Raw genomic sequence first — 23,376 nt, forward strand, 5'->3', positions numbered from 1 at the left:
AAGCCTATATACGGTGTCCCACTGCTGGGCAAAGGCCTCCCTTCTCGATTTCCACTCGTATCGGTTTTGAGCAATCTCCGGCCAGTCGTTGAGATATGCGTCCAGGTCGTCCCGCCATCTCCGTCTGGGCCTACCCAATCCTCGCCCGTCTTGCGGCACCCATACCGTGGTTATTTTGGCCGACCTCTGTGGGTGCATGCGGCAGACATGGCCGGCCCAGTCCCATTTCAGCTTGGCGGTCTTAGTTCCAGCATCAGTAATACGTGTTTTCGAGCCTTTTTAATTAATTATCAATCATAATTATAAGGATCCCAGGAAACGTCAAATTTAATATAAATTTCTATATAAAATGACCTCTTTGAAGTTTTCTGCAGCAGTGTAGTCGGCTACCGACTGAATTACCGCCGCAAATGTTGAAATCGATTTTGCTGCCCGGATATTCGACATTTGCGGCAGTAATGCAGCCTGCAGTAATGTCGCGCTGCAATACTGCTGCAGTAAATGCTGGCGTAGTCGGAATTCGAACGGTACCTTTAGAATGTAATGGCTAAGTGTAATGACGACGTTTTTAACCAAAATATTGTGTTCCACTCTCGATAGTAACAGATTCGCTCATATCTGTCTCTATGTTTACCTAGCATTATCCTCAAAAGGTCCCAGGGACAGAACAGAACTGTACGGCCTATTAATACATAATTTACCGGATCCACGTCTGGGAATCAGGCGTTACGTGTTAAGCCGTACGGTGTGGGAGATAATTTGATAATGGGGCAGGTTGTGGCCGGCCGAGATTAGTCGTCTTTGTGCTGAATTCTTGGTATTTATTATTTTTACTCCTTTTTGGCAGAACGAGTGATTCACACACAAGTTTAAAGGATTTTTTTTTGTAATATTGTATTGATTAGCGATAATCATTCATGAAATAAAATGTATAGCGTATACTGAATTGAAAATACACGTCGGGATGTACTCCCTTCGGTCGTGTTTTAATTTATCGCCACTCGTTTCGAATTTACTATTTTTCGCACTTGTATCGTAATGTACTATTACAGTACATATGGTGCTATTTTATAGCACTAGTGCGAAAATTAGCATATTACGTTACTGTGTCGAACATTTAAAGGGCCATATGTACTGTAAAACGTTGTACGATACATGTGCGAATAGGTAATTCGCAACTCGTGTCGATTTAAACCACTCCCTTCGGTCGTGTTTTAATTTATCGCCACTCGTTTTGAATTTCCTATTTTTCGCACTTGTATCGTAATGTACTATTAAATAAGTTTGTGTCAAAACACGTGTTATGAAGCTTCGCCATTATTTATAATTCAACTCCGATTAAGTTGTGAATTTGCCAATAAAACTGTCAATTGAAATAATTACGTCAACATTAGATTAATATATAAAAAAAACAAATGCTGCTCGTAAAGGTTGAGAAATAAATTAAACATTCTATCCCAAGTTCATAAATAGCGATTTTTATGTTAATCTGTTTGAGTGCTTGGGCTAGCTTTATTACTCTGATTTAATGCATTTTTATTAGCTACGCATTAAGATAATTTGTTTGACTAATTAAATTTCTCAAACTAAATTTTCTATATTTATGTCTTAGCTTGTCCTTAGATTTGCATAACAAAATTTACACTTACATAATAAAAATACCTCCATTAAGTTCGCTTTTGAGAAATCAGTACGTACTTTCTTCGCTGGTAGAATGAAGGATTCCTAGTTTTATAGCTGTTATTTTTTATATTTATATTGTATGTATTTTATATATTTTGATGTTCTTGCGCATGTATATTAAATTTTAATTTAGCTTTGCGTTTTATATTTCGTTAGTAGTAGTAGCAGTAGTTCTGCCCACAATCTCTCTGCTTTGCCTTAATAAGGTTGACTGGTAGAGAATTATTTTGGCATTAAGTCTGCCTTTTGTTCGATAAGTTTTTCTTGTGTGCTTATAGCAATTATCCACTCACTTGCTTTTGGTAGCTGTTGTTACCAGCTGTCACCCTTATTTCATTATAATAATAGAAGTCACTGAAAAATATGAAGTATGTGAGTGGTTATAGCAGATGAAATATATAAATAAAAATCAAATGTGTACCAACCATATAAAAAAACTCGAAAAGCACTGGAGAAACTGTTCCTTTGCCATTGTTAAGGAAATAAGACCTCATAAAGTTGCTAACTTTACTTTCTGGCTTCCTAATTTCAGGATCAACTTTTTGCATAATTCTTTAAGCTTTAGACCCTTTTCTGTTTACAGCTTTGTATATTGAATTGTTGAATTGTTATAAGGAAGCAGTTATTGAATCTTACTTGTGCGGTTTTCAGACAAAACATTTTTAAATTGTCAGTTTTCGACAACATTAATTTCTAACAGACTCTTAATAATAAAGCGTTATATTAACAGAAAATTAGTTAATCAGTAAAATCTTGATTTAAAATAGCCTAATTTACTAGGGTCGTAATTTTGTAAAAAAATTGTCATTTGTTTTACAAGGGGGCAATTTTGTTGTTTAACCGCTCGTGCTAATATTGATACCCGAGCAAGCGAAAGATCCCAAAATTGAACCACGAGCGTAGCGAGTTGCGAGTTGGTAAGGTGCGTTCTAAGGGTTTCAAGGCACGGGGGTAAACGAATTTTATCACCGAGTGAAACACAATTTTTTTTTCACCACATCAACGCGAGGAAAATAGGTAGGTAAAATATCAAACAAAATTAAACCAAAACAAATCCCAATTAACGTAATTAAATATGTGTCATTCATAAAAAAATATAATTTAAAAGTCAATTCAACCAGCTAACATAAGGAAACAGTTCAAATATTGCACCAGATTACTTTGCCACGCGTAAATAAAATGCGACTTTCTCATCAGTTTCTGACTAATCAAGACAACCTTTACCAGCTGGTGTAGTGAAAGAAAAGGGTGCATGCTTGGGGTATATTTTTTGCACGTGAAATCGCATATTTGCATCTTTTACAAAAAAATACCCTTTTCCACACAAAGGCGCTAACCAAACAACAATAATTATCAGATTAAGACCTCAAGCTCCATCTAGTTTATTACGAACCTAATCCAAGCGCTCAGGTTGGCGCGGAATTAGCTCCCACTCCGAGGCCATTCGCCATAATTGATTACTCTCTGGTTGCCCATGTTGCGAATATTAAGACGCTTTACAGGTGCGGTAGACCTGTTCATATAATGAAACATGAGTATAATGGCTTATTCTTCCATTATTGGAATATTCAGCGTTTACTTTAAAGTAACTGTCATAAGGTCATCATCGTTATCCTCAATAGCAAATAAGCATCTAAACGGACCATCCATACATTTCTGATTCTTCTTCTTCTTATTCTTCCTCGCGTTGTCCCGGTATATTGCCACGGCTCATGGGAGCCATGGGGTCCGCTTGACAACTAATCCCAAGATTTGGCGTAGGCACTAGTTTTTACGAAAGCAACTGCCATCTGACCTTCCAACCCAGAGGGTAAAACTAGGATTTGTGGGGATTAGTCCGGTTTCCTCACGATGTTTTCTTTCACCGAAAAGCGACTGGTAATTATCAAATGATATTTCGTACATAAGTTCCGAAAAACTGGTACGAGCGGGGGTATAACCCGCGACCTCCGGATTGCAAGTCGCACGCTCTTACCGCTGGGCCAGCAGCGCCTCACATGCCAGTTCTGATTGTGACATTAAATAAAATAAAATTCATTTATTTCGGACAATAAGGAATCCATATACCTATACAGCTTATAACTAAATTACAATAATAAAAATTGAAAAAAATTAAAATTATTATTAAATCAAATATACTACAGCTTTAAAAATAATAAAATTATAAAATTAAATTACAATTAATATGTCCATGCTGCACAACATGATCATGGATAAGGAGCCTCGTATCAGCTTTTTGTTTGGACATGAAGACGTCTCTGTACGTAGCTGGTTGAACGCGACTGGCTTCGCGTTGCCTACAGATAGGCAGGGGTGAGTAAATACTCGTATTTACTTATTTAGTTGGGTAAAAACGATTGCTAAGAAATAATCTTAAAAGTGAGATTTAAGAACTAAATTGTTTTTTATTGAAGTGTGTTAACGTGTATTAACAATATTTACTCCGTTGGCTCAGCGACCCAAAATGAGACTTGGCCTCCGACACAAGACAGCGCCACTTTTCTCGGTCCTGTGCGACCTCTCGCCAATTGTCGACTCGAAGCTTGCGCAGATCCGCCTCCACCATGTCGCTCCAGCGATACCTAGGGCGTCCGATAGGACGTCCTCCTGCTAGGCGACCCAGGTACGCTCTTTTCACGTTCCGATCTTCGTCCATTCTCTCAACAACAATATTTCATCAACAATATTTACAAATTAAAAAGCATATTAGGATGTTTAATTTTGAGAAAAAAGGGTAATCATCGGGTGTGAGGCAATTTGTGATAATGCGTGGTTAACAATTGTGTTTTAAATAAGAAGTTATTTACTTTAAAATATGGGACTTAATTTCTATCGATGTTCTAGATAACTGCATTTCGCTCAAAAGTGCATGTTTACGCTGCACTTACGTCCTTTCATTAAGGGATTTTCAAAGATAAATCAAAAATGGCTCAACCGGTCATGTTCAAAGTATTTTTCTTGGTACTTTACGGCTAATCTCCCGATATTTTTTCTCAATTTATTTGAGGAAAAAAAGTTATTGAGGAATACACATTATTTCGTCCTTTAGAAACGGTTTTTTTTCAAAAGTAAGAAGTATTGAATTAATCCAAATTTTTTTTTTTGAAAAGTTCAAGTTATTTTTAAAGGCCCATTTAATAATGTGCAACACATTCATGGTTTCTGATTTTTTTTTGTTACAAATAGTTACATGTACGGAGTGCCCTCTTAAAAATACAGTGTATGTGTGCAGGCTTGTGTTGAAGGTACTTAGACAACGATATAAATAATATATAAATACTTAAATACATAGAAAACACACATGACTCAGGAACATGGACAGGAACAGGAGCATGGATATTTATCCATGCTAATCACACAAATAAATGCCCTTACCAGGATTTGAACCCGGGGCCATCGGCTTCATAGGCAGGGTCACTACCGACTAGGCCTGACCGGTCGTCAAAAACTACCATACTACGTCGAGCTAAGGAGACGCATCTACATATATCGGCTATACCTACATAGAATAAACAGAACATGTAAAGTATATTTGAGTGAGATTATCATGTTATTTAAGTTGGTTACTTATGTGATTTCTTTGAGTCCCGTCTACCCTTTTCTGCTTTCGTCCCGGGCCTCTGTCACTCCTTTGTTTATTCACTGTCATAGTTTTTGCAGTTCAGAGTAGGTATCATTGTTTATTCTAGTTCCCTTATTTATGTTTAAATTTGAATCAAGTTTTTTTATTTGTATACGCTAGAATTTATAGACATTAATGAGAACTAAGACTAGGAGGCCAATTCGAAGTTATATTCCGATATCAAAATGATCAAATTTTGTTACCATTCGACATTCGCCCGTGCGTCTCGAAACCCGATTCAGATATTATTTTTTTGTTATGAAACGGTTAATGGATCTGTCAACTTCAAACAGTGACATTTCTGAAATGAAAAATAATTTTACCCCTTCTAATAATTATGAATATGAATGTAACTTGGTCTGTCTGTTACTCTTTACGTTTAAACCACTTAACTGTACTCCTAGTGTAAATTTAATCGACATTATAACGTGACGAACGCGTTTGCGTTAAGTCTCATTTTGTATAGGATTTTGAGTTTCCAAAACGTCCCGCTTGGCGCGCTCTTTCTAAATCCAATACAAAATGAGACTAAACGCAAACGCGTACGTCACGTTTCGAAATCGAATTTATTTACACTAGGGGTACTGATTTAAAGATTAAATTTACAACGGAGAGAATTTGAGGCCCGGCAAAGTACAAGTAAAGAATAGTTTTTATTCACGCAGAGAATCACGGAGAGAGGAGGAGAGGAGGGGTTGTATAAATTCTGTTTTTCGCTCTTAATATTTATACAAATAAAAAAATCTAAAAAAGTCAAACATAGCTAGAGGCATATTGATGGTTAATATAAATCAAAATTTATGAAAAAAAAATCCATAATAAGTCCAGAGAGGAAAATGTTTGTGTGGGCAAGCGGCCGTGGCCTATTTATTCTCTTAACGGTTAACTCCGAGTTAGTAGCTTACCCAGGATTGGTAAAAGTGGCCCTCATAGGTCAAAGGGCAAATAAGAAGTTTACTATACATTTTGTTTTTAAATTTTAACGATATAGAATTCAAAGAATAATAAGTATTGTTTTAAAAATATATTATTCAGGGTTGGCAAATATATAAATAAATAAATATTATAGGACATTATTACACAAATTGACTAAGTCCCACAGTAAGCTCAATAATGCTTGTGTTGAGGGTACTTAGACAACGATATATATGTATTAAATAAATATTTATAAATACTTAAATACATAGAAAACACCCATGACTCAGGAACAAATATCCATACTCATCACACGAATAAATGCCCTTACCAGGATTTGAACCCGGGACCTTCAGCTTCGTAGGCAGGGTCACTATCCACTAGGCCAAACCGGTCGTCAAATATGCGTAACATAATGTCTGTCAAATGTCCACCACAAACAACAGGCAAAGGTGATCGCAATTTTCATCATATTTTCGAACATTTTTTTTTATGGTAGAGGAGGCAAACGAGCAGACGGATCACCTGATGGTAAGCGATTACCGCCGCCCATGGACACCTGCAACACCAGAGGGGTTGTAAGTGCGTTGCCGGCCTTTAAGATGGGAGTACGCTCTTTTCTTGAAGGTTTGAAGGTCGTATCGGTCCGGAAATACCGCAGGCGACAGTTCATTCCACAGTTTAGCTGTGCGAGGCAGAATCTCAAAATCGGCGTTATCTTAGTAAATTTGTGTCGGATGGTCGGTTTAACTGTTTAAATTTCGTCAGCTTGTTAGCATAGACACGTAATTTTAAATAGCCCCAGAAAAGTAAGTCAGGAGCTGCAAAATTTGAGGAATTTGGATGCTAATCACTGTCACTGTTTCTCGAAATTAATCGAGCAAACAACTTGTTTTAAATAACGCACAAATTTGAGAAAAAAATGCTTGTTGCTAGAGGTAGACATTTGGCAGAAATTATCCTCCGTATATAATTGCCAACCCTGAATAATATATTTATGAAAAAATACTTCATAATCCCACTTAATACTTCATAACCGCGCTGGATCGGGACAGGTGGCGTTCTCTCGTTTCGGAGGCCAAGATTCTTTTTGGATCGCTGAGCCAAAGCAGTTATAATTTTTGCACTTAATATATTCAAAACTTAAAAACAAAGTGTATACATACCTCTCATTTGCCCACTCTGTATAATTTATAAATAGACCCTTCGGACTATTTGGGGTAAAAAGATGACAAGATCGAGTATCACGCTGGAAACTCAAGAAACTCCAAATTATCTACAGAATCCACAAGTAAGTGTGGGAAGTAGGAACATGTTGACAATGATTGATACACAACCTGATATATTTAACTCCTACTCTTTATAGGAAAAAGGAAAGTTAATAGTAGAAGCGCGCGACAGTTCAAATTAATGGATTGGCTTAAAAGAAAGCGTTCTTTGTTTGAAACTTCACTCTTTAGAGTTCTATACCCAAGTAATAAAAACATTTGACTGAATCTTGGAAATTTGGATACTACATTGGTTTGAGTAAACGATGAATGATTTTAGCACCTGTTTTATATTTCCTTTAAAAAAAGCGGCCAAGTGCGAGTCGGACTCGCCCATGAAGGGTTCCGTACCATTTATGACGTATAAAAAAAAACTAGTTACTAGATCTCGTTCAAACTAATTTTCGGTGGAAGTTTGCATGGTAATGTATATCATATATATATATATATATATATATATATATATATATTTATTTATTTATTGTTCGGAGAACCAATAGCTATAAATTGTACAATAGTTATATATATAGATAACAAAGAGCCAATTATAGGTTCCCACCGGTAGCAACAGGTTAACAGATAATTGGTGGTTAGCACTAGATTTTTTTCTTTTTTTTTTACAACGTGTTACCACTAATATTTTTAAATATTAATACTTAAGAGACCAAAACATATTAGTAAACTTAATACGTTAATCGATACAGATACAATAATATGCCAACACATACGACTCGCTCACTCAAGTAATTTGTCTGTTAGAATCCGTCTTATAGTTGTGATGTTGCTATTAAAAACGTCTATATCCCGCTCCTTCGTTAGTTCATTTAGACTTTTACCAGCTCGTAGTAGAAAGCTATTCTTTCTGTAATTACGTGATGAAAAAGGAATTGAGAGGGGGAGGTCCTGGTTTCGAATCCTGGTAATGGCATTTATTTGCGTGTTCATCACAATATTTGTTCCTGAGTTATGAATGTTATATATGTATTTAAGTATGCTATTTATTACCACTTTAAATACTTAGAATTTAAATAATCCGCAACGCTGGCTTCGTCAGGTGGCCACATATGCATATCAGCAACAGGCTTATTTATTCGATTAAAAAACAATTTAAGCTAAATAAAATAACCGCCACGAATCGTACCTGGCTCAAATGTCCCCATCACACTGGCAGCGTTACCGCGCTGAATGGCCAATGAGATCTGTTGGACCAGGTACGATCAGGACCGAAGGTCGCACTTCTCCCTCAGCCGCCGACCCAAATCCCTTACGAAGTCCTTCGCCTCCAAAGCCCAAGGTCCCCCAGTCTCGACTGCAATTGGTATAAAGTCGTTTGCCTCCAGGGCAGAGTACTTGGCATGTTTCATTTTAGTATGTATAATGTCGTCTAGTACACATAGTACAAGCTTTGTTTAGTTTGGGAAAAGATCGATCTATGTAATATTGTTCTCAAATATTTATTTATTTTTATTTTGATAGACATACTACTATTTTCATAAACATACATTCACCACTTCTTTCTTAGTGGATTGAGTAAGAAATGGTGACCCCTTTAGTTTATTATACACAACCGAACACGCACGCAATGAAACAAGGTGTTACCAAACCATAGAACATACTTAGCCTGTACAATAATGAAGATTCCTGGCTTACCATAAATAACGGCCTGCCAACCATACGTTATGTTTTCCTTGCGTTATTAATGCCTCTGTCGGCGCTAGTTATGTTTGTTTTGTTATTTAATCAAGCGGATACAGCTTGTTTACCGTTATCGACTATTTTATGTTAGTTTAGTTGTTGTTTCTAGAAGCCTGAGATCGGTTCCTTTGAGAGAGCTGAACCTTTAAGGGTTAAGGTCTAGCCTAAATTTGGCAGTGTAAGACATACAAAATCTTTGACCATCTTTTTATTGACCAACTATTGAGCGTGGAGGAGGTTTGAACTCACAACCTTGACTTTTTTGTGCCAAATTTTGAAAACCATCCAGTTTTATGGAAAGAAAGCTTACAAAATTTAAGGTAGTCCAGTTTGGCGAGCAGACAAGGCTTTTTTTTAACGTCTTACGTGCCCGATTCGAACCTTAAAGATACGTCAAACATTTGCTAAGGATATGATATAGGTTAGATATGTCAGTGTAAAAATGGCGCGTCTTTTTAACAAAAACGTCGCGTTTGACACTGACATATCCAATTCAAATCGTATCTTTAGGAATTTTTGACGTATCTTAAAGTTCAAATCAGACCGACTGAAATTGGTTGGCCTTAATTAAAATATGTGTTTGGCAATGTTGCTAATTATTTCAAATTAAATATAAGTTAACCAAAAAATGTACAGTCGATGTGAAAGATATAAATGTTAAAGAATATATTTTTAAAACAAACAAAGTAACTGAGCATAATCACTTGTAAGGTACCCGCGGCTAAGAGCCCAAGTAAGGTCAGGTAAGAATAAAGAAGTTGCTGAGTTGAAGAGTTGTTTCGTGACAAACAAAAGACGAACATTTTCTAAGTTTAAAGGGGATGTTTGTAGAAGTTTTCCATGGTCAAAGCTTTGAGGAGAAAAGGTCAAAGGCAAAAGATAAAAGTAAGGAATATATTTAAAGAGAGAAGACAACACAAATATTTCTCTAGGCGATGTCATCTCTAACAATTAATGCTAGATTCTCGCCATAAAGTTAGTTTTTAATTCGAATAACCTTAAGGAGGGTGGCATCATGCACAGTGAACGAATTGGTAATTGAATTTTCATTTATCATGCTCTGAAAGTAGGTCGTAGTTGTTCTAAAAACTCTAGAACACTATACTTTCTATGAAATTAAAACTTTGGTTTTAAATGGATTCTTGTACAATTTCCAGTGTGATAATTAACTCCCCATTTCATCAATAACGATATTTTAGCCTTAATTGTTAATTGAAAGTATCTTCAAGAAATACTACTGAAGTTTATACCTCCTTACCGTGTTATTTTACTTTCTTCGTATTCGAATAAAAATTAGAGTGTTTAACACGGGTGAAAGGCACCATTACATCCCTTGGATAACAATCTAATATTCATTTCTGATGCTGTGAAATAGTGTCATTGTAGTTCTAAAGACTGTGCAGAGTTGATATGATTCTGCACTAAAACATTTTACTTTCCCGATTTTTTTTTTCATTTATTTACGATTAGCAATTTAAATTTGGTTTTAAATGGATTTGTTATACAATTTCTATTCCGTACACCCAAAAAATACTACAAAAAATATACTTACTCATGTTTAAAAAAAACACGTATTTTACGTTCCACATATTTTAAATGAAAAGTAGTGTTTAACGGGTTAAAGGCACCATTTCAGCTTCGGGATATTGACGCTCTCACTGCTGCGTTCGAGCGCCAAACTACCACGACATAAATGAGTACCTTTCATCCCTTGGTTAACAGTCTACTATTGGTAGCGGCAGCTATTTTTAAAGCAACCGGCTCTTAAGAATTTTGACTAATAGTTACGACAGTTGGTTGATTACTTACATTATTGGGATGTGTAATACGTTGTAACCATACAATCGTGTGTATTAGTCGTATTTTAATACTAGTTTTAGTATTTATCAGTAGGCCTAAGTTGGATGATGATACTATCCATTTGAAATGGTTCAAATGCATGTTGACGCCTATCGTGTGCTGAGAAGGTTGATGGGTTCCAGCCGTGCGCGTCAATGGGTCAAGATAGTTTTCACTTCTTATGCTCGCAAAATTGACGTTTATGTGGTGCGCTAGACCATGAAGTAAAATCATTGATTACGACCCTTATTAACTTAACTATAAAGTCCAAAATCTGCCATAAAAACTGCCCTCGCCCGCGCGCCCCCGACCGGCGCGCTCCAGACAGGCACGCCCACGTCTGGCCTGAGTATGATTTTCTTAAGTATTAAAAATTCGCCAAACTAACCTCAAATATTGGATATTTTTGTATAATTTACTCACAATCAAAGTGAAAAGCAGACTGTATAACTCAGGCATAAATGTCCATTTTTATCCTCAACCAATAAATTGCCTCGGATAAAAATCGATCGCTTTTTGCCTTTTGTTGTACAATCTAGTATTTAAAATTCGATAGTTGTACAAAAGTCGTACTTAAGCATATTTTATGTACGTATGTAGGTAAGGAAGTGATGGGCCAGAAATAAACAACATAGGACTTTTCAAAACTTTATTAGTTTTTGTACAACGGAACAGTTTGATACAGTTCTTATTCTAGACGTTTCCAAATGGTAATACCAGCTGTTAACACATAATGACATGCTCACCTTTATGTAACATTTATGATACAAAATTTAAATTTTAGGTATTCGTTACAGTTTTGAGACATTAAGATGCGGTCAAGGAATTTAATGTCAGTAAAATTTCGTACTTTTTTTTATGATAGAGGAGGCAAACGAGCAGACGGATCACCTGATGGTAAGCGATTACCGCCGCCCATGGACACCCGCAACACCACAGGGGTCACTTTATCAATTATCAAAGTGACAATAATATGAAATACCTATCGACTTTCATATTATTGATTGTCACTATGACAAGTTACGAAATTATATGAAAATTAAATTCTTTGACAGTAAGTACCTATGTCGTCAGTCAATCAACGAAGTAAAATCTTACTCCACCAATTAAGATCGATTTAGGCCTTGGTGTGCTTATTCATTTGCCATTTTCAATAAAAATCAACGTCACAAACGACAGAAATTCTCTTTACAGGTATATCATATGGTGCTACTTTCTCGCAGTAGTGCGGGAATAAGCACTTTCCGTGCCTGTCAAACATGTAAAATGCCATATGTACCATCAGCCATAAAAGTGTATGGCAACTTTATCAATAAATATATTCATAATACAAGCAATTTCGCAGTTTAATGAACTGTAAAAAGTTGAAGGATACAGGTGCAAATAGGTAACTCCCTTCTGTCGTGTTTTATTTTTTCATCACTCTGCGAATTTCTTACTTTTCACAATTGTATCGTAAATAACTATTACGTTGACAATTAGCTCTTCTATTTACGCTATTTTCTATTTTGTACAGTGAAATAATTAAATTTCCATACCATTTCGTACCTTATCACAGTGCTAATCAATATGAAAGTCGCTAGGCACCTCATACTATTGTCACTATATGACATGGTAGAAAATGGTAGGTATTGAAATTAAATTCCTTGACCGTACGTCAACAAATTTCCACGGGTGTTGTCTGTATACTGATCATTTTCAACATTTATGGCCCGATTCGAAGAATGATTGAGACACGTTTAAGATCTTGAAAATATCAATAACTAAACGACGTGGGACGTAGACGGGGCAGGCCCAGGCGGAGATGACGGGATGACCTGGACAGCTTCCTGAACAACTAGCCGGAGGAACCACCAAATCGGGAATCGTGGAAATTAAAGGGAGAGGCCTTTACCTAGCAGTGGAACACTTAACAGGCTATTAAAAGAAAAAAAAAACGACGTGAAAAGATTGACGTTTATTTGGATTCCGCTGATCACAGCGGAATCCCAATAAGATCTATCTACGATATTTCTAACGTCAAAGTGACATTGGTTGCCCGAATCGAGCTGCTTCTGTCAATTATACGACATACAAACGATATTAAATGAGAACTTGTCTAAAACAGAACTTATCGGTATCGTATTTCATTCTTCGAATCGGGCCGTATGTCACGCTACGCGATGTATGAAAGGTATAATAACTTTTCTCACAGGTAGGTACTTAAATGAGACTAAACATGAAATCCTCAAAAAAAAAATCTGTCTCATACAAATCAGTGACGTCGTTTACTACCAAAATCAATGCTACAATAGTACATTACGATACAAGTGCGAAAAATAGGAAATTCGAAACGAGTGGCGATAAATTAAAACGCGACCGAAGGGAGTGTTTTAAATCGACACGAGTTGCGAATTACCCATTCGCACATGTATCGTAGAACGTTTTACAGTACATATGGCTCTTTAAATGTTCGACATAGTAACGTAATATGCAAATTTTCGCACTAGTGCGGTAAAGTAGCACCATATGTATGTACTGTAAAAATATTTTTGTAATTTCCAGAACATAGCAAAACTTTCATTTATAACCTCACCTCACAAAGAAAGACGAAATATATAAATTGAAATCAATCTCGTAAATAAGCGCCCCGGAAATTCTGCGAATATATAAATTGAAATCAATCTCGTAAATAAGCGCCCCGGAAATTCTGCGAATATATAAATTGAAATCAATCTCGTAAATAAGCGCCCCGGAAATTCTGCGAATATATAAATTGAAATCAATCTCGTAAATAAGCGCCCCGGAAATTCTGCGAATGTTTCACAATAGTAACCTTCCCTGAATCTCATGAAACTTTCATTTACCGTGGAGTCCCATATCCTTTGTCCCTTGTAAGGGGTTTCCAAGTATCCCCGCTGATTAATTTGTCTTTGATGACGTGGATGCTTTACTTGAAACGAGATCTTGACAATTTCCCAATTAGGCCAAAAGTCATTGAACTGGTATGAATACTCTGTCAAGATCACAATTGACAAACGTCAAACTAAAATAAAAAAATATGTGACGATATGATGGATTGGGACAAACGATTATTAATAGTTTGTTAGATTTGACAGACGTTTATGAATAGCTCCGTAAATAGAACAGATTATGGAGTGTGGATTTAAAAGGAGTGAAATCTCTTATGGTAAAATTGTTGCAAGTGTCCAGCTGTCAGCTATAAATAATAGTTCCAAATCTCTCCAGAGTAGCGCTAGAGTAGCTAAAAACCAAAGCGTTATTGACGGAGTGAAGTGCGCTGTCTATGATTTGTTGTTTTTTTTTTCAAGTATTCTAGGTATTGTAGCGCCACCTACTTAAGGTTTTTTGATGACACTTTTTGGTATATGAAGATTTAATTCCTTACCTCCACCTTCCATAGAACAGATATAATAGGAACCGTGCGCGTTGGACGATCTGCCATCATGTGACCTAAATCGAAAACTTGACATTGACACTTCACGTAATTCACGCACACTACATCAGAAAATAATAATTATATAGGTGAAAATAAAAGGAGGATGTCACTCACAATGAAAAAATTAACTGTGATCAACTCTCGCTAATGTGGAGGGTTGATCACACTTAATTTTTTTACGATGATTGACATCTGTATATATTATTTATAAATTGTAATGTCGTACATTCCACTATAAAAAAGGAAAAAGACATTGTGTTTATTAAAAAGGAGATAAAGAGGCCCCCTCTCTTTATCCGAACGAGATGGTCTTATGGAACTTTCAGTAGGAGTAGCAGAGAAAGCGCTGTTATTGTTTGTCCTTGTCATAGTCTCACTTTTCATTCCTACCTAAGTTTTTAAAGTCCTAAGTACCACATTCAAAAATTTAGAAGCACACTACACCAATTATTGATGTTTGGTGGGCAACATGAACTCGACTAAATTACGTAATTTGTTTACCTATTTGTTGGGAATGTCAAACGCATTTTTGATATTGTCGAAATGCGTATTTTCTATCCCTCACGGGCGCATGTATGGGTCTTTTTTTAGGGTTCCGTAGCCAAATGGCATAAAACGGAACCCTTATAGTTTCGCCATGTCCGTCTGTCTGTCTGTCTGTCTGTCTGTCTGTCTGTCTGTCTGTCTGTCTGTCTGTCTGTCTGTCTGTCTGTCTGTCCGAGGCTTTGCTCCGTGGTCGTTAGTGCTAGAAAGCTGAAATTTGACATGGATATATAAATCAATAAAGCCGACAAAGTCGTACAATAAAATCTAAAAATTTAATTTTTTTTAGGGTACCTCCCCTACACGTAAAGTGGGGGTGATTTTTTTTTTCGCTTCAACCCTAGAGTGTGGGGTATCGTTGGAAAGGTCTTTCAAAACTAATAGGGGTTTTCAAGAAACATTTTTTGATAAAGTGAATATATTCGGAGATAATCGCTCCGAAAGAAAAAAAAAATGTGTCCCCCCCCCTCTAACTTTTGAACCATAGGTCCAAAAAATAAGAAAAAAATCGTGGAAGTAGAGCTTAAGAAAGACATTAAATGAAAACTATAGCGGACATGATCAGTTTAGCTGTTTTTGAGTTATCGCAAAAAGTTTTCCCTTCATAGTAAAAAGACTTACTTTAATTAGGTACTGATTATGCAAATTTGCCTATTTGTTTAACTCGGGTGAAAGGTACCGTTTCATTCCTTGGTTAACAATTTACTATACTTTAAGCTCCAGTTTAGCTTATTGTGACGGAAGAGTAACTACGGAACCCTACACTGAGCGTGGCCCAACATGCTCTTGGCCGGTTTTTTACTTGCTTTGAGCAATTTGGTTCTTTGTTGGTGGAAGTGAACTTAACCCTGTTTTTACAACTAGATTAGAAATAAACCATAATGTCTTATATAATGTCAATTTAATTTGAATTAAGCCTAATCAGGACGAGGGGTACGTATACTTATAATACAAACGACAACTGCCCCGTGTTCTATCTGATATGACTAGATCTGTGCAAAATTATGTACAGCGAACATCTTAATGTACCATTAGCTTAACACTGAAAATATACAAAATTCGTAAAGCGAATAAACTAAAAAATACTCTTCATTTTAATTTTTTACATGATTCAGTTTAATCAGCAGGCGTACGGTGCAAGCGTTTATTGATGTGATAATGATATGATAGGGTAAACCGTCTATTACTGGCCACCCTACAATTACTGGCCACCTTATACTAATATGGCTAAAATAAGAATTCTATTTATTTATTTACACAATTCAAGTAAAGTAAATAATTATCGTTCTGATGATTAACTTAGATTGTGTGATTATTAAACAGAATCCCTTTTAGTATAAGATGCCCAGTAATTGGAGGGTGGCCAGTAATATACGGTTTACCCTACTATAAACAATGTTGTATCTCTCTGTATCGAGTGGTGTTATAAAATACCGTTTTTCTACTTATATCCTTATCACGTCAATAATAGTGTACATCATACGTCCGCAGAATAATATCGATTCCAATCAAAACTTTATAAATACTTGCCTTTATTTACATAGTATATTCACTAACTGCTGCATGTTAGTATGTTTCCTCCACATATAAATAGATGAATATAAATATAACTTACTCGTAATATTCCTAATGGAATCGATATTCACTCAAAATTTGACCCATTTACATCGCTCTCGATTATAGTTAAATTATCTCCGTATCTCTTAAACTCCTATTTATATTCTCAACCAACCTATTTAACCATCCAAAACAATTATTAAACCATTTACAAACACAAGTGCAGTCTATGTGCGTGCGCACCATCACGCGGCCGAGAGCAGGGCGAGGAGCGGCGCCCAGAGCAGGGCGGGCGGGGCGCGGCGCGCGGCGCGGCCGGCGAGCGGCGGCCAGCCTTCGCTCCAGGGGGCGCCGCGCCCGGCCTCTGGTCACATCGTTGTTGCCATATCTGGAATAGAAAAAACAGCTGAATATTTACAATATTAGACGACCGGTCTGGCCTAGTGGGTAGTGACCCTGCCTACGAAGCCGATGGTCCCGGGTTCAAATCCTGGTAAGGGCATTTATTCGTGTGATGAGCATGGATATTTGTTCCTGAGTCATGGGTGTTTTCTATGTATTTAAGTATTTATAAATATTTATATATTATATATATCGTTGTCTAAGTACCCTCAACACAAGCCTTATTGAGCTTACTGTGGGACTTAGTCAATTTGTGTAAAAATGTCCTATAATATTTATTTATTTATATTTATTTATTTATGCAAAATATTGATTGAGGTTCGAGACGTGAACGACTAACAGGCTAATTCGAACGTGCACTAATATCAAACTGATATTATAAATATAACGATATGGCAATCATATCAGCTTAGCTGTTATTCGTGCGTTCATTTCGCTGAGACTTGTCCGCACAAGTTTTAGTGCGAGCAAGACGCCCGCGCACATGACAGATAACTGCCTGTATATCAAGAAAATTTACAAAGTTTTGTACAAATTAACGTCCCTCAAATATTCAGCACCATCTATGGAACGGAAGTTGAGTTATATTGTCACATCTACGCGCTGAACAAAATGGATGAAACTGAGACCGACTTCAAAATAACTCTACTACACAGCAAAGAAACTCCTTATGATTACCTCCAAACATTACACTTAAACTACAATTTCGGCTTGGAAACATTTTACTATCCTGACAAAATTATGAGACGTTCAGCAGGAAGCATAATGTTAAAATGAGCTACAAAAACAACACGAAGCGCGGTAATTTTCTCATATTTTAACAACTTAAACATCCCCATTCCTAAAGTTTCCGTGACAAAATATTACCGCGGTCTACAGAACAAATGCAGCCGAGTTACTCCACTCTAAGTTACACATTTGTCTCGACTAAGTCCTTACTTTACTTGGCTGTGAAATGAAATGATATATAAAGCTTTTGAAATTGAACAGTGCAGGATTCAGCGCGTTCAAGTGTGGAAATAACAAATAGTTTTAAGACGGCGTGGCGTCTCCAATCCCTGTGGTATTATTACGGATTGCTATTGAAGACGGCTTACGATTTTACGCGATTATCGCATCTTTAAAACATGTATTTATGTTGTATTGCAGATATAGCTCTTATTAAAAAGATCGTCTGTTGTTCCACCTCTACTCAGGTGTAAATACTCTGTGTAAATAAATAGATATGTGTTGTATTTTATCAACAAAAAAAAAATTGTGCTGCTCTGCTTTTGCAGGTAAAGGGTGTGGAAGTGCCTTCGTAAACGTCTAATTTCTATGAAAATATGCTGTTTGTAATGGTATTTCCTTTTTTATTACTTAAAACTCGGTACAGAGGACCTACCGTCAAGATTGAAACATCAAAAATTGTGCATCTCTTTTGCATACTAGAGCGATTGAGGCATAGAGCAATTATAGATTTTCCGATGTTGTCATTAAAAAAGCCCTCAGAGTTAGCTCAGACTACATGTCCCAAATACACTAAAACCAGTAGACAAGTGTGTTCGCTCACCAAGGTTCTGCATCTGGTGTTGGCTGAGCACGATGTAGGGGTCCCCCAGCGCAGGGTCCTCCAGGACCCCTCGATGCAGCTGCTCCAAGTGTTGGTCTACGTCATCTGAAAGCAACTTGTTCATTACAAACCCTGCTAAGAAGTAGTGCAATTACGAAAATCGGCATGGAGCCCGATTTATATTTAACACCTTAGGCGCCATCCATTTAAATAAATAAATAAAATATAGGACATTCTTACACAGATTGACCAAGTCCACAGTAAGTTCAATAAGGCTTGTGTTTTGGGACTTGTGTCTGTGTCTAGTCAATAATCATTAAGAATAAGGTAAAAAATAAAAATCTTTGCTCTGTAAATATTATTTCATCAACTTTTTTCATTTATCAGAAGACGACATCGCTATCCTAATATAAGTGCAAAAATGGTTGTGACAGACGGGGCACTGAAATAAATTAATTTAACTGTTCCATGATTCACGTTACGCGGAATAAAAAAGTCCAAGTGTTCCGATTTCATTATAACGAACAGTTTTTTCTTCATACTCAGTTAAATGAAATTGCAGCGTAACTTGAACTTCTCCCACAAACGAGCGAGTTCTACTTGTGAGTTCGCTTTACGAATTCATTTTCAACTTTTACGGTAAACCCCTTTCTAGAACGGTAAGTAAATACTCGTAAGTTCGTTACTAGTGCAGAAGTTATATGGAACGAAAATCATCTACTCGTAAATTTTGCTCATACTATAGGAATTGGGAACTAACAAAGTATAGACGTATAAATTACTAAGTATGTAGTAATATTATAGGTAGTATTTCATCTTCTTCATCGGTCGATCGATGAGGGACCATTGCTGAGGATCGCGACCATGTACGCTCCGTCTCCATATTGTGCGGTCATAAGCCATATGGGACACGCAATGCACGGTGCCACCAACCACCCTTTTCACAGCATCAGATGATCATCAGATCTCGTGGGTGCTCTTCCTTGCGCACGCTTGCCATCCATTTAACCCAAGATAGGTAGATAGGTAGTATACATATGTTATAATACTTATATAGCGCTCAGGTAGTACAGTAGATCCATTTCTAACGTAGCAAATTTTTGATACCTAGCTAAAATTCTAAAATAATCTCGTTTCTAAATATGCTAAAAAAGTGACCATTGCCTCCATTGCCCCAGGCTGGAATCAAACTAGCGTCCTCTGCTATCTAAAATATTTACTGAAAATAATTTAATACTATAAGTGCTAAGTAATAGAATCCCGTATTTTTCTGACAAATATGCTAGATCCTACACTTAATCAAGGAGGCTACGCACCTACTGCGATAATCTAAATTTGAAAATGCGAATAAACGAACTGATTCGCACTTTGTAACCCACGAAGCAATCGTGACGTCACCAAAGTGATGTTTTATTTATTTAATTTTTGCATATACTCGGTATGCAAGGTTTAATCGGTCTGAGTCTTTGTTACCAGAAACTATTTCTATCACAAATATTTTCATTGAGACTCGAAATTGCGAGCGTTTGGAACACCGGTCCAATCACTCTTAAGCAACTGAGTGCGAATTTTTTCCATTCCTTTTGCGTACACGCTTTAGAGAAGCTCATAGCGACATCTACCGAAAATATGTTTAATCTTAACGGCACAGGAGTATCAAGTTTTATTAAGAATTCACCACTAACATCATACCAAAAGAAAAACGTATATTTTTATCTAGCATGAAATTGTTCGTAACACTTTAGTCACGTTAGTGTCTACCAGATTTAATAATTCCTACAAGCACAGTATTCAAGCGTAATTTAAATGAAAAGAGATCCTGTACGAGGTATAAATCCTCTTTTATACGTACGAAACTTGTTAATTAGGAATCCTGTTCTACTTTCTCGCGCAATAAAAGTGTTTTACTATACTTGCGGGAGAATTATGCAGTCCAAAAGGCATTCGCAATATATGGCTTCCATTCATTCTTAGTGCCTTCCTGCTAGTGATGTGGCTGAGGTTATCTCGGTCCCAGAAATATTTTCGTATGGGAATTTTCCGGAGAGGATATTCTGTTACAGATAATGAAAAAAAGCGGCCAAGTGCGAGTCGGACTCGCCCATGAAGGGTTCCGTACCATTTATAACGAATAAATAAAAACTACTTACTAAATCTCGTTCAAACCAATTTTCGATGGAAGTTTGCATGGTAATGTATATCATATATTTTTTTTTAGATTTTTCATTCTGTTATTTTAGAACATACAGGGGGGGGGGACACATTTTTTCACTTTGGAAGTGTCTCTCGCGCAAACTATTCAGTTTAGAAAAAAATGATATTAGGAACCTAAATATCATTTTTGAAGACCTATCCATAGATACACCACACGTAGGGGTTTGATGAAAAAAAATTTTTTGAGTTTCAGATCTAAGTATGGGGAACCCCCAAAATTAATTGGTTTTTTTTCTATTTTTGTGTAAAAATCTTAATGCGGTTTATAGAATACATCTACTTACCAAGTTTGAACAGTATAGCTCTTATAGTTTCGGAAAAAAGTGACTGTGACATAATCGGATAGACAGACGGACATGACGAATCTATAAGGGTTCCGTCTTTTGCCATTTGGCTACGGAACCATAAAAAGGAAACAGAATCTAAATTCTTAGATAATAAAGTTTCCTTAAGCCAAAATTTTATTTTCTATCTGGTGTATTTAAAATTACCGTACCTTATGTGTATAAATAACACGGGGATAACGTTGTTGACTATACGTAAAACGATACTTATAATGTAACACCAAGTGTAACATTAAATGTTACACTTGGTGTTACATTATAAGTAATAATAATAAATTTTATTATATGGTGGTTTTTTTATCCCCTCTGAACTTGATCCTATATAAACTCCGGACAATATCAGGTATTTACTTCAATAGACAAATTTCATTCTCAAAACATTCATAAATTAAAGTACCAGTCAAAGAATAAACTGCACAAAATTTTAAATTTTGAATTTTTGAGTATACGTTTTAAATATGTTATAACAAACAGTGGAAATCAAAGTATCCCTTAAATAATACTAATTAGAAAATATTTTCAGAAAACATGTTTTAGTAAAAATATTACTAGGTATGGCACAAAACAATTTTCTGGGCATAACTACGATATGGAGACATAGTGTCTCAAACATCTGATTATATTTGCTGCCGACATGCATAGGGATATTACCGGGAAAATTCCCTACGCGGAAACATTCCCAAGACAGAAAATATTCCTATTATTGTCCCAGAACTATTTTCTAGCAACAGCACGTTATGTAGACATAGTGGCTCATATCCGAGAGTGCAAACAGCTGATTCCATTAGCGGCCGCCTTGAAGCCATTGTGATATTACGGCGCTAGTCACTGTGAGATTGTGACTAGCTATTAAAAGCACTGGTTTGATTTTACTTTTGGTCGTTTTTATGAAACAACGTGACTTTATTTGTTTATTTAGATTTATGTGTTTTTGGTTAATCTATACAGAAGCAGGAAACATTAAATGTGAAAACATAATTTCCAATTAAGAAGAAAATTAAGAATGGGTACAATATTTTCATGTATCCATTTTGGGAACGCTTATTAAATGTCTATTGATATAATGACACAAACACAAAACACAGGGGGGCAACGATTACTCGCGTCCGCAGGAAGATTACCTTAGATACCCTGCACGTGTCCCCTGGGTGGTGCTAAAGAGTAATCAACTTTGGCTGCTGCACTGCACTTTAACGAGAGCCTCGCAGCAATACACAGAATATACAGATACGAATCCCACTGCTGCCCTAAATCTACATCTATAGCTGTCTGTATTCTGTTTAAAAATATGCCATACGATTAAATAAATAAAATAAATGACACAATTGTTTCTTATCATACTTTGTTTCTAAACATTGCAACATTCAATGCTGGGCGCAGAGTATGTGTATAAAGAAGAATTAGCCGTCAGTGATACGTGTCGGATAAGTGCCAGTTATAAAGACCGTTTTTTTGAAGACAAAAATATACTATTAAGAGCTTCATCTACATTGATATTCCGTCACTGTTTGTCACCAAAAATGAAAATGTATCGATATATGTCATCTACGAGTGACAACGATAAATCGCGTGATTATTTCCATTTTCGTTTATCGTTCTTCTAGTCACTGGACAAGAGGGCCTACTGCGAACCACGTTCGATGTGTTGCCTCTCTGTCACATTTGTAAATTTATACGTAAGTGTGACAGGGACGCAACACGTCCAAACTAAAATTAAACTTTATGCATATGCACATAGGTCTATGTTGCTCTGTGGTATGTGACGGAATAATACGTCTTCGGCGTTGGACCTACGGTGCGAATATATCCGCCATTGGCATACAAAAGTATTCCACTTACAAAATATAGTGGTGGTGGTGGGTGGCGGCGTGGTGGTCGTTGTTGTCGTTGTTGTTGTTGTTGTCGTTGTCGTCGTTGTTGTTGTTGTTAACGCTGAAACAAAAAGAGGTGTAAGAAAATATAGGTAACTTAATAACCTACTCCTACTGTGCTCCCCACTGGGTATTTGTGCTCCAACAGTTTTTTTTTTTATAATTGTAAACTATATCACAAACTCATTTAAGTGTAACAATACGATACGAGTAATAGTGTCTACTTTTAATGGCTTATCAATGGCTCAAAATTATTTTCGTTGTCTTCTTTCTGACCACTCTGTCACAATTGTATTTGTGCCTTCTATCAAATAAAAAAAAGTCTAATGCTATTGCATGTCTTTCTAGCTGTAGTATAAAAAAACATCTCCATCACATTTTTGGGGACCAAAAACAGAACCATGAAAACAATTTTGACCCACCTACCAGACC

General features: G+C 36.4%; 1 protein-coding gene across 2 annotated transcripts in view; it reads right to left on the reverse strand.

The window, feature by feature from the left end:
- Positions 1-15,800: 15,800 nt before the first annotated feature.
- The window catches only part of LOC133520364 (lachesin-like), a 121,670-nt gene continuing 114,094 nt past the window's right edge, over positions 15,801-23,376 (reverse strand). The window contains exons 8-10 of one of the 2 annotated variants that reach the window (XM_061854742.1): positions 22,913-23,005; positions 18,516-18,620; positions 15,801-16,949 (exon numbers count right to left, since the gene is read on the reverse strand). In XM_061854742.1, the coding sequence (XP_061710726.1) occupies positions 16,930-16,949; positions 18,516-18,620; positions 22,913-23,005 (218 nt within the window). In that variant the 3' untranslated portion in view covers positions 15,801-16,929. Of the gene's footprint in view, positions 16,950-18,405; positions 18,621-22,912; positions 23,006-23,376 lie in introns of those variants that run through there. The other variant, XM_061854741.1, reaches the window with a different exon arrangement.

Source organism: Cydia pomonella, chromosome 8 (genome assembly GCF_033807575.1).
Source record: "Cydia pomonella isolate Wapato2018A chromosome 8, ilCydPomo1, whole genome shotgun sequence".
NCBI classification, from domain to species: Eukaryota; Metazoa; Arthropoda; class Insecta; order Lepidoptera; family Tortricidae; genus Cydia; species Cydia pomonella.